The following is a 12,689-nucleotide window of genomic DNA, read 5'->3' on the forward strand; positions in this document are numbered from 1 at the left end:
CATTCGACACAAAGTCAAACCAGTGGTACCCAAGGACTCTCCAAAGAGACACAGTACTGAAGGAGTCCAGTCTTAGTCTCAGCTCACTGGATAGCGTCCATGTCTCAAAGCTATACAGCAAGACAGGAAGCACCAGGACTCTAATGACTTGGACCTTCGTCCTCTTGCAAAGATATCGGGAGCCACACACCCCTTTCCAGCGACCTCATGACCCCCCCATTCTCTCCCAATCCGTCAGCTGACTTCATAGGAAGAGTCACCAGAGACATGAATGTCACTGCCAAGGTAAGTGAATCTCTCGACGAGATTGACTTTCTCCCCGCAGACCGACTCACTACTGATAGCTGTGCCTAAGAAGTCATTAAAGGCCTGGATCTTTGTCTTTATCCAGGACACTCACAATCCCAGACAAGTCCCATTTTCCAGTCAGTTGGGATGACACCTGTCTCCCAAATGGAAGCAAAGACTGTCTGTAACGCCAGAAGGACAGCCTTACCTCCAGCCTGGGGAAGTTCACCCCGGATGCCACAGATCCCTGCGGCCTTCCCTGCCCCCAGCTGATTCACCACCCAATCTCAGTGAGTCTGGGTGGTTCATAGCTGATCGGAGGATAAACCTCAAGAACTCTGGACCCAGAGACATCCAACATCATAGCTAGAGGATCAGCTTTAAGCAGCTGCTCAAAGTAGCCAGCCCAGCGGGTCACAATCGCAGTGTCATCCGTAAGGACCGTTCCATCATCTGCGCTCTCAGAGGAACAGATTCAGACGTACGAAATGCTTCGATTCACTAGATGGTGTGTCACTTGATCACAGATTCCTCTAACAAACGCCTCCTTATCTGCCCTCAGAGCGCTCACAGCCGTCCTTCTCAGTTCCAGTTACAGACTGGAGTTGCCACAAAGTCCTGCGCTGTGGCTCCACACGATAATATCCTGATTTAGCACGGTAATAATTATTAAAATTATGCCAGTTACACTAGCTTGTTGTTACCAAGCAAAATATACAGCAATAATCAAAAAAACATCTTGCGATATATGGTATTAGGACTGCCGCGAATTGTCGACGCAGTCATTGATGTAGACATCAATATTTTAAATCAACGCATCGTTTTTAAAAATTATTTTACTGAAATTACCTCTTGATTTTTAAAACGTTTCAGTTGTTTAAATGTTTTCCTTCAATATTACTACATAATGATGGGAGTAGCTAAAATTATCACAAAATAAAAAGGTAATTTGTACACTGTGCAAAGTTTCAATGGCACACCACAGCGGCACTAGTGCTATGCATGAGCACCTGAAGAGAAAATGCACAAGCACTGCTTTGAACGACGGACTGCCAAAACAGGCAAAACCACTATAAGTGTTGTCTGTTCACAGGGATGCAAAAAAGTGGTACGCAAGAAAAGCGTTATGCGTGGCAATCGATTGTTGCGACAGCACAAATCCGTACGTACTTCATGTGCAGCTGCACTGCTAGACAAGAAATTACCATGCATTTTAACCTTTATACCATAAATGAAGTACAAATTAGCATATACAGGTTAAAATGCACGACAGCGAAAGCTGTGAATCGCGTGCATATGAAGTTTACGTGTTGAAATCCACTGGTAAACAAGGATGATGTCACTGGCACCAAGTATATGGGTTGTTTGTTTTTGTTTGCCCGATTTAGCATGTTTTTTTGAATAAAGGATTGTGACGGACATCAATCATTGGACCCTTGTCAGCATGCTATGAGCAGTGGGTGCTTGTAAACAAACAAGAAGTGCACAATTCCAGTGGCATCCATGGTTAAATAACATGTTTACATTTATAGTTTAAATAATATTTATATTTATTTTAATGCCATTATGATCGGAAAACAACTTAAAAAGGACACAAACTTACGTGTTTATAATTTAATCATTTTTTGACTTTTTTAAATAACAAAAAAACAATTTGAATGATTTTTTAACGTTCATGACCAACTCCTGGGACTGTGGGTGGGTCCTAGAATGTGTGTATTTAAAAGCCACATATATAGCCTAACAATAAGGCTTATTTATACAGCATTAAAATCGGGATAAATTAAGTTATTTGCAAAAAAAAAAACCAATAATACTGTATATTGTGCTGTTGTGCCACACCCTAAATCCTTCACCTCAACAGCCCTGGTAATGTAGTCAATGTGACTCAACACAGATTACAGCAAGGTCAATGTGCCTCAACACAGATTACAGCATCAAGGTCAATGTGCCTCAACACAGATTACAGCATCAAGGTCAATGTGCCTCAACACAGATTACAGCATCAAGGTCAATGTGCCTCAACACAGATTACAGCATCAAGGTCAATGTGCCTCGACACAGATTACAGCATCAAGGTCAATGTGCCTCGACACAGATTACAGCATCAAGGTCAATGTGCCTCGACACAGATTACAGCATCAAGGTCAATGTGCCTCGACACAGATTACAGCATCAAGGTCAATGTGCCTCGACACAGATTACAGCATCAAGGTCAATGTGCCTCGACACAGATTACAGCATCAAGGTCAATGTGCCTCGACACAGATTACAGCATCAAGGTCAATGTGCCTCGACACAGATTACAGCATCAAGGTCAATGTGCCTCGACACAGATTACAGCATCAAGTTCAATGTGCCTCGACACAGATTACAGCATCAAGGTCAATGTGCCTCGACACAGATTACAGCAAGGTCAATGTGCCTCAACACAGATTACAGCATCAAGGTCAATGTGCCTCGACACAGATTACAGCATCAAGGTCAATGTGCCTCGACACAGATTACAGCATCAAGGCCAATGTGCCTCGACACAGATTACAGCATCAAGGTCAATGTGCCTCGACACAGATTACAGAATCAAGGTCAATGTGCCTCGACACAGAATACAGCAATATGGTTAATGTGCCTCAACGTAGATTAAAGCAACGTGTTCAATGAGCCTCAACACAGATTACAGCAATATGATCCAGCAAAAGACCCTCAGAGACAGAGACCAGATGAAGAAAAGTCACAACATTCTTCTTCTATTGAAGGACCACATGCCATGTGCTCATACTGTATATCCCGGCTCCCCAAGGTTCAGCACAGCACACCTACCTGAGTGCACCTGGAAGTAGGAGTCGGGGACGTTATAGACCGGTGACACGGTGAGGATCGCAGCAGAGCTGTGGGCCATGCGGCGGAGCGCGTTGATGACCGCCACTGCAGTGTACACCACTGGACCGGACACCGTACGGAAGACGAAGTCTGGCGGGGCTTTCACCACCTCAAAGAAAGAGCACAACCCCATGTGACGTGAACTTCCCACAGAACACCTTGGGTGTTTCTCAGTACCAAAAATGCAAAGATTGTACTTGTGGTCTTGGCAAGACCGGTCTTGCTAACTTGCCTTCCAAGAACAAACTCAGAGTGCGATGAATCATGAGATTGGTCTCATTTGACGAGGATGCAACTGATGCCTCCTTGATATTTAGGGCGGGGCAAGAATGACATTCAGGGATTTTTCCTCCATACTTCTGTTCTTAGTATTGGAACTGGTCTTTGACAATAGAAGATGACGTAAAACGGGCACACAAGAACACAAGTACAATAAAGTACAATAAAGGGCTTTGTTTATGAGGCTCACAGGGAACATAAGGGTCTGGAGGTCATAGGAACAAGGTCAGTATGGATAGCATGAGGCACCCTCCCTGATCATCTGATTAAATGGCAAGCCAACAAGGGGCCAGCCCATTCAAGCAGACCGGGGTCGCACTGGAAATACTTAAAAACCTCCAGAACATTCTGCTATGAACTACAACCCCTAAACAATGACATCAGCTCTGTTGGCACAGACAGGCGGCCAGCAATCACACGTTCAGTGGGAGGCGATTCAGGTGCGTGACATTTGAAAATAACCCAGACCCAGCAGGGATATTAGTCACCCGTCCAAAAAATTTTAATTTCCCGAATCCGAGAGGCTGCAAATACTCTGAGCTCCACCCAGAATGCCCCTAGCCCAGCCCCATATCGAGGCTTTCTGAACACTGAGCACAGACAGCCTCTTGGTGTCCTCAGATGAACAGATGGTGACGGCATGTACACAAGGCCAAAGGCCTCCCCATTATTCAGAAGCCAGCGATGCTGCTAATGCTAATGAGACATTATGCTCATAATCACTGTTCGGTACTCTTTACTGTAAGTGTACTTGGTACTAGAGGAGCACTGCCTTCAACAAGGTCACATGACAGTGTCACGTGATGCTTGTGCCACATTCCCAACCTCTTATCAGGGCTTTCAGCAAAATTTTATTTTAACGGGGATAACGTGTTGCTATACCGTACCTGCAACTCGACAGAGCGGTTGAATTCGCTCTTCAGGATCTCTCGGATATGGGATTTGGCGTATGCGATGGTAGATCCTGTGGGCAGACCTGCAGGATTCATAGCAGTGTTACACCAAGCCACACGACACACCAACGGAGTGCGTGTAAAACCAGCTCAGGCCTTTCAGGGACACAATACCTACGCACAAAACCTGGTCCTCCTATGAACCAGTAAGTAATGAGTAGCACACAAATAAAACATTTTTAAAAATACCAACATCATATTACCTTATTAGTGATGTTTTTCAATTTTTTTTTAGCAGAACACTAATAAAGTGGTAAATAAAGGCTAGATGACATGAAAAATGAAAAGGAATGTCTTACCAACTCGGACCAAATACATGTCCGGTTTTGTGACGTTACAGAGATACTGTCGAGACGTGGTGGATTGAGGGGTCCGGGAGGCGGTCGTCATCAAGGGCCCCCTTGGAGTGGCCGGCCTTGGGGTGGTATTACCTGGTGTGAGGCTGGAGATGGTGGTGGGGGCCACAGTGGTGGAGCGAGGAGCCGCGCTGCTGATAGTCGTCAAGTGGCCATCAGTGACCCCTATCAGACTGGAGTTGGCGCCAGCTGTGAGGGGGGCCTCGGACATTATTGTTATGGCTTCCTTGGCGCTGCCCTCATCAGTTATGGGATCCCCGGTGGGGGGCACGCTGGTCGGGGATGGGGTGGATGGGGTTATTTCTGGGGTGGTAATAACTGACAGCATCTGCTCTTCAGAGGCTGAGGGGACGACCAACAGAACTTCTGAGGTTGAGAGGAAGATATCTCCACTTGGAAGCTGGGTAGCAGTGGGCTGAAGAGGAGCTAATGGTGAGCTGATGATGGAGGTGGGGGCCACACTGGCATGAGCGCTGGAAGTGACGGAGTCTCCCCGCAGGAAGATGGGCAGTGTCATGGAGGGAGTGATCATCACTGAAGACTCTAGCAAAGGCTGTGACGCATTTACCAGCTCTGGACTAATAAGGTTTGTAGAATCAGATGACGATGCGTTCGCAGGTCCCAAACCAGACGACATGTCCGTAGAAGATTCCTCGGGCCAGGAGCTGTTATCGGGTGAAACCATCTCAATGCTTCTGGAGGCTGTTAAAATGGTACTGGTGGGTGCAAGGTGTGTTGTTTTGATGGACTCACGAGGAACGTGCTTAGAGGTCAGGTTGTTTCTGTGTCCTAATGAACTGTTCTCCTTGGCCAGCAAAGTGGTATAATACTCCAGACTGTTCATGTCTGGGAGAAGAATTTCTGTGGGTTCGATTGTGAAAATTTCAGCCCAGTCCAAGTCCAGGCCATCGTCAGATAAATTGTTTTGTGAAGGTGTAGGCTGACCATGTGAGGGGTGGACTGGCACAGGCTCAGTGTGCAAATCAGTGGTATAAGCTGGGGTGAAACTGGCAGAACTAAAGACGTGTAGAGAGGACAGCGATGGCACCACCCTGGTAGGGAAGGAGGTGTCGTAAACCTCAGTGTTGAAGTCTTCCATGTCCTGTATGTCAGTGGGCAGACTGGTGACCATTGCAAAGTCATCCTCAGAGCCTAGGAAGGACACTGTTTCCAGGTAGTCGCCAGATCCCCAGTAGTCTTCCATGGTGCTGGTTGGTAAGATGTCCTCCGATGGAAGAACCAGTGTCCCCTCGGGCCTGTCCGGCATGGTGTGAGGTCTGATGAAAGGCACATAGCTTGGCTCCAGATTCCCAGGAGGTTGCAGGAGTTGGTGGATACCCTGGGCTGTGTTGACGTCGACAGGGTCTTTAATGATATGCAGACTGCTAGAAAGTTCTCTTGGAAGACCAGCGTCTCCTACCTCTGTGGGAAAACCGGGCTTTGATGGAGAACTGTCTGGGTCACTGTCAGGGCTAGACAGACTACCAGAGGGCAGCAGGACAGCGCCAGCGGAGTCCTGAGGACTTTCTCGACTGACTTGCCCTGAAGTGTGGTTCTGGTTCTTTGGGGATAAAGGGTTTAGAGAGTCTTCTGGATTTTTAGATGTGTCAAAGGAGGACCAGGGGTCACGAGTGACAGGGTCAGGACCCACTAGCCCTATTCCACTTGGGGTTAAGTCAGCAATAACATCGCCATTTGTCCCAGCAGCTTCAGGCCGTCTGGGACCTAGCAATGACCTTGTTAGCCTTTGAGAGCGAGTCGGGGGGCCTGAGGCTTCACTGTGCGGTGGCGATAAACCAGTGGATGAAGCTGGACTTCTAGGGGCCTCTGGGAAAATCGTTGACTTGTCAGAAGCTAACAAAGGTCCACCTGGAACAAAGGAAAAGTCGTCATTAACTCCACAATGTACCATCCAAATTATGCCATGCAAAAACCGGAGAAACAACCCATCATAAAGCTCAGTGTAATGCCCTGTTTGTGTTCATTTCAGGGGGTCGAGAAGGAATACGAAATCACAGACTCATGGTAATCTGTGCAGTGACATTTTAATGAATCCCTCCAAGGCACCAGAAGGCGGTGACTCCACCTTCTCATGCTGCCGTCCATAGTTTCTCCAGCGCAGATTCCCCCGTCATACACACTGTCGGGGAGGCATCTGGCCGAATGATGTTAACATATAGAGACAGGCGTCCAATGAAAGCTGCACACACCTCCGCGTCTAATAAACCGAAAGCGCAGCACAGAGAGGAAACAAAACAAGACCAAGCTCTGTTCTATATTCTACACAGCCTATCAGCCCTGAAGTTGTGATTGGTGCAAGGTAACACTCTCTGATATAGATGGTGTGCTCTGTGGTGTAATTCTGATCCCATGACACATATGATCTATAAAAAAGTACAGCGAAGGAAATACCAGTTCCAGGCAGCAATTTTGAGACTGCTCTCTAAAGCACTGCTTACATTCATGCTTGTTTCTGAGACATCATCCTTTACATATTATGATTAATCTCTGTGAAAAAAAACGCATCATTTATTTTATGATTGTCGAGAGGCGAGAAAATGAGAAAAATGCAGGAAAAACGCCAACGCCAGATAAAAAAAAAAAATTCAAACACTGCCAAAAGACAAACATTATGTCACCGGCCATCCCATAATCACATTAACATGTTCCAAGGCACTATGGTCAGAGGCACAGTGTACGTGTAGGAGGAACCTCACTGGGTCAGATCTGCTCCTTAAGTGTCGACCCACTGTCTATTTTGCTTCCTGGAGTCCCTACCATATACCTGGAGTCCCTACCATATACCTGGAGTCCCTACCATATACCTGGAGTCACGGAATAACTGTCGCAATTATCCACAGAGCTGCCTGCAGCATCGTGGGTAAGTGCCTGGAACAGTGAAAGCCCCGCCCACTTTCTTGATTAGCGTTCATGAACAGCTGTGGTAATAACAGCCATTCACCGGCCAGATGTACTTAACTATCCTGAGGGTGTAACAGACAGCATACATGGAGTAGCTCAGCAAAAGGCTACAGGCTTTCCGTCATTAATTCCAATGACCTACTAGGATGACATGATTAAGCACAGACGAGTTACTGAGAAGTCACCCAAGCCTCAACACAGCATGAATAATTAACACCGAACGCCTTCGGATGCCGGTCCAGAAGGCAGTCTCGGTTTCCCTGATTAGTGTCCCAAGACATACGCTTAAAAGTTTCATGAGCGTAACGTCCACAATCTGGAGCTATATGTGCCACCCTCCACCTGGAGCTCGAGCAACGTCCTCCAAGACCCGGCAAGGGTAGCCACTCCTGCTCCGCGAGCGTCTAAAGTGGTCATCTCACGCTCCGGCAGCCATGGACAACCCCGCGACCTCCAGCCGGAAGCGGGGCGTCCCATTCGCCCAGCGCCGCGTGACTCGGCACCCAGCTGCCAGCTGCCTACCTCGCGCAGGAAACCGAACAGTGACGCCCTGAGAGCTATTTTTTTATTAGCCACACGCACACCTGCGGGGGCAAAAAAATATATAGACCTCAGATCCTCGCTGGCCGGGGACTTTTAAATGGAGCACGGCCTCCTGGGGAGGGTCCCAGGCTTGGCAGGCATGTGACCGTGAGACAGAACAGACGGGAAGTGGCCGGTCCGCTCCGCCAAGGCTACTGCTATATATACATTCAGGCTCACTGATACCAGGATGACCGGCATCACGACTGTGATAGGGGCGTGAGGCCGGGACTGACCCCACTGCCCTTACGCGTGGGAGAATTCCCCCTGGCATTCAGCGCCCCCCTCCCCGTTGGACAGGAGACAAACTCACCCGGGTCACTTATGGGCAGGCGGCTGAAAAAGGAGGCCGCAAGCGGGGAGAAAAGCGATCGCCGATGCGGTCCGTTCAGAGGATGCGATGGCTGGGGGGGGGCAGGCCACGGTGCCGAGCCCAGATTTACAGATGAAGTGACCTACAGCCACCTTCCTCAACAGAGAGCAACGCCGACAGAGATGAGGTCCACGGCCCACTGGCCCGGTACCCAGAACCACCGGTCCCATTAACACCCGGACTAGCGCCAGTGATGGCTGGGCAAAGAGGGGGGCTGGCTACATCAGCCCCCCTTTCGATAGGTCAGTTCGTTTAACTGAATTGTTAATGTGTTACTTGGTGTAAAGCCCAATAATTCACGCAACAGCAGTATATTCTTATCACTGACATAGTGTGTTTGTGCAGGACAAACCACAATAAGCTGCTTTTAGCCGATAACCAGCCTAAACACACACACAGACAAACGAGGCCAGAGGGCAGTGTGATTGCTTGCCCCCACCCCCCCCACAAAAAGTTTTAGGGCAGCTCCCTCACAGGAGATCCCTCTTGGGGAGGGGAGGGACACTGCAGCCACATACAGCGTAACCTAGGCAACCAAACAGTGGACACCTTTTGCTGCTAATTAAGGGCCCTCCGCTTAATGTCCAAGTCACAGAAGGGCTGCAGGGAACATTGAGTAAGCTGATAGTACTGTGGGGGTGGGGGCTGGGGGCTCCCTGCCTGCCACCTGCTTGACAAACACCTCCCACTCCTGTGCTTGAGAGATGTAACCAAAAAAGGTCCATCAGCCAGCCAGCCAGAAGGAGCTGTGCATGACGATGGCCCACCACGCCCTAACCTTCAAAAATACTGCTAAAGGAACCTTCCAGAAATCGAGACGGTCACGTACGGCTGTATGAACTGCCTTCGTTTAACGCAGGCTGCACATTTAGGAATGACACACTCGGGCTCTGCTCCCACAGGTGGTATACGGCCGCCATTCCGGCTCCTGCTTGCAGTTCCACCGCACGAGAGCCGGGCCCTAGACCTCCTGTTAGCATTCACACTGTGAGCCCCTCCTCCTGACAGTGGGACGGGACAACCTGCACGTCGGCGCCATTAATTAGCACTGATTAGTCTGCTACTCGCTCATCAGGGGGCCCCAAAGTAACACCCCCTCTCTTTTCAGTAGCGAATCAGAAGAATCCGAAAACGAGACCCTGTTTGGGCCTGAAAACATGCCTTGAAGGAGAAGGAGAGAGAGGGGCATCGGCGAAGGGCCAGGGCTGTCATTCTTACACGACACACTGTCCTCCCGTCTTCGGGGCACTGCACTCAAACGGGGCACTGCACTCAAACGGGGCACTGCACTCAAACGGGGCACTGCACTCAAACGGGGCGCCGTGAGGATCTGCCGCCTCTGAGACTCACGTCTCGTCAAGCCTTAACTCATTCACCGGCTGATTTCATTCCCAGACGACGACGTGGAATGTACTTCACATCGCACACCATCTCCGTTGCTTCTGTAGGAATATAAAACATTCTCAGCACTTTGCCCCTTTTATACAGAGGCCTTTTAAACTGGAAACCTCGATGCGACGAGGCCCCAAATAAGTGACCAAGAAAGGGCGAATGGGACCGGCACCTTTTGTAGCAAGTGTAGAAAAAAACTCAGATCGTGTGAGTCGGCACGTCCAACGCCCCTGGAAAACAGCGACCTTCCTCCCCCCTCAATGCACCCAGACGGACTTCTGAAAGTCTAGCGATATCTCCAGGAAAAGACGCAGGACCAATATAAATAAATTACAGACAGTATTATACATACAACCAATTATACAGAGACATGCACAGACGAGGTACAGACACTAGTGACTTTTATTGGAGGGGATATTTCACCCTGAGCTCTCTCCAAACATGGTACAACAGTAAAACATTATATCCTGTTTAGATCCCAACCGATATCCCCAATGTAGGCTCATAAATCCATATTATTCTGGACACTTCAGATCTATAGCTGCTAACTAAACAAGCCAAGATGAAGGTCGTGCGTTGTGCGTAAAGATGGACCTCACACGTCAGTGCACGACCCCTTGAAGAGTGTTTCCCAAATCAGTCCTCAAGGCAAACTGGATGGATCCACATTTTTGTTTTATCCCAGTTCCCAGCATACCTTTAAGGTATTTAGAGCTCTTGATTGCTTGGGTCAGATGTGCTGGGAACTGGGATAGAACAAAAATGTGGATCTGTCCATGGTTCCCTGGGTTGGGAAACACTGCCCTAGAGTCCATCTGGTGAAGCCCACGTCAGACCTCTGCTGGACTGAGAGCAGGAAAGCTGGGGAGGGCGAAGCTTGGGACCACTGGGAGATGGGGCATCTCCCCAAGCGATCGCAGGCCAGGCCTGAGACGTCCCCTTAAAGGATAGGGGCTTTGGGGGAGGCACTGCATCTAGCTTATCCTGTTGTGTTCAATGTAGATTCATCGGGGGGGGCAGATGTCGCTGCGGGGGGTTTTGGGGGGGTTCAACCAGAACACCTGCCATGTATTTAAACAGAGAAACAGACCCAAAAATAAAGGAAAAGATGGGACCTGGGACCAAGGGAGGGAGGAGGAGAGGAAGTGGGCGGGTTGAAACCCCCCCCCCCCCAGCGCTGGGACAAACAGCTGAGGATCAGGCTCTGCCTCACAGGCCCATCAGGTGACAGATATACTGTATACAGGCAATGCAAACCTACCACGACTAAAACGTGAATTTGGCTATTCTTCCATATGACTAACAAACATTAATAAGCATCCATCCGACTGTTTATCCTGGTTTGGGTCACTGGGGGTCTGGAGCCTGTCCCAGGCAGCACTGGGCACCCGGCTGGGCGGCACCCTTGATGGGATGCCAGCATAATAACCAATGAACAAAGAGACAGTTTTTTTTTTTTTTTTCGCGACCAAATTTAAAAACACAGCCAGCACCTCTCAGTCTTAATTACAAAATCACGAAGGAGGGGGAGGAGAGGAGGAGGCCAGTGCTGCTCCGTGGAGCAGGAACGGAGTCTGGAAGGAGGCTGCGGGCGGGGAGCCGGCCCACTCCGCCCCGGCCCATATGTGCGGGGGCCCGACACGTGGAGCGCGGCTCTCTAGCCAGCTTTACAGGGGGAGGCGGGATAATGACAGCTCATGTATGGGGGGGGGGGGCAATGAGGCATCCTGCAGTGTGGCGACGGCAGCTAAGTAACACAGGGTGTGTCTGTGTGTGTTTGTCTGTGTGTCTGTGTGTGTTTGTCGGTGTGTCTGTGTGTGTTTGTCTGTGTGTGTCTGTGTGTGTTTGTCTGTGTGTGTCTGTGTCTGTGTGCCTGTGTGTGTTTGTCTGTGTGTCTGTGTGTGTCTGTGTTTGTCTGTGTGTGTTTGTCTGTGTGTGTCTGTGTGTGTGTCTGTGTGTGTCTGTTTGTCTGTGTGTCTGTGTGTGTTTGTCTGTGTCTGTGTGTGTTTGTCTGTGTGTGTGTGTGTGTTTGTCGGTGTGTCTGTGTGTGTCTGGATTATGTATATATTGCAGTATGGGGACCAAATGTTCCCACACTATGATAATAACCTGTTATTTTGACGTTGTAGACCATTTTTTCAGTCCCCACAAGGGGAAATTCAATTTTATAAAAAAAAAAATTGTGACTGCAATCAAAAAACTAAAAATGCCATAAGTGAAGTATTTTGTTTGGTTACTTACGATTAAGGTTAGGGCTGGGTAGGGGTTAATTAAGGTTGTCATTGTTGAGATTAGGGTTACGCCCATAGAAATTAATGGAGAGACCCTACAATGATATGAATACAAACATGTGCATGGGGTGTGTGTGTGTGTGTGTGTGTGTGTGAGCATGAGGGAGATGCCGCCAACGTCCCGAAGCGATGGCACCGCCAATGGGCTCCCCCAGAGAACCAGAACAGCGACCCACCCGGAGCACCATCTGCTCCCCCCACGACGTGTAAACACGCTGCCGCTGCGGCCATCAGCGATGGCACGGCCGGGCGATGCCGTATGGCCGGACCCCAGGCGTCATGTGACTGCGAGGCGAACACGCCGGGAGCTGCCCGCGGAGTCTGGCGGCATCAAAAGCGGAGCGAGCGGAGGAGGAGGAGCCGCCACGGGCAT

General features: G+C 49.2%; 1 protein-coding gene across 7 annotated transcripts in view; it reads right to left on the reverse strand.

Annotated features, from left to right (window-relative positions):
- Positions 1–12,689, reverse strand: part of LOC111833253 (UPF0606 protein KIAA1549) — a 48,521-nt gene that overhangs the window by 26,036 nt on the left and 9,796 nt on the right. For all 7 annotated transcript variants that reach the window (XM_072718252.1, XM_072718214.1, XM_072718241.1 and 4 more), the window contains exons 2-4: positions 4,700–6,625; positions 4,335–4,423; positions 3,109–3,277 (exon numbers count right to left, since the gene is read on the reverse strand). In XM_072718252.1, coding sequence (XP_072574353.1) covers positions 3,109–3,277; positions 4,335–4,423; positions 4,700–6,625 — 2,184 coding nt within the window. The remainder of the gene's footprint in view (positions 1–3,108; positions 3,278–4,334; positions 4,424–4,699; positions 6,626–12,689) is intronic.

The sequence above is a fragment of the Paramormyrops kingsleyae genome, chromosome 1 (assembly GCF_048594095.1).
Source record: "Paramormyrops kingsleyae isolate MSU_618 chromosome 1, PKINGS_0.4, whole genome shotgun sequence".
Taxonomy (NCBI): Eukaryota; Metazoa; Chordata; class Actinopteri; order Osteoglossiformes; family Mormyridae; genus Paramormyrops; species Paramormyrops kingsleyae.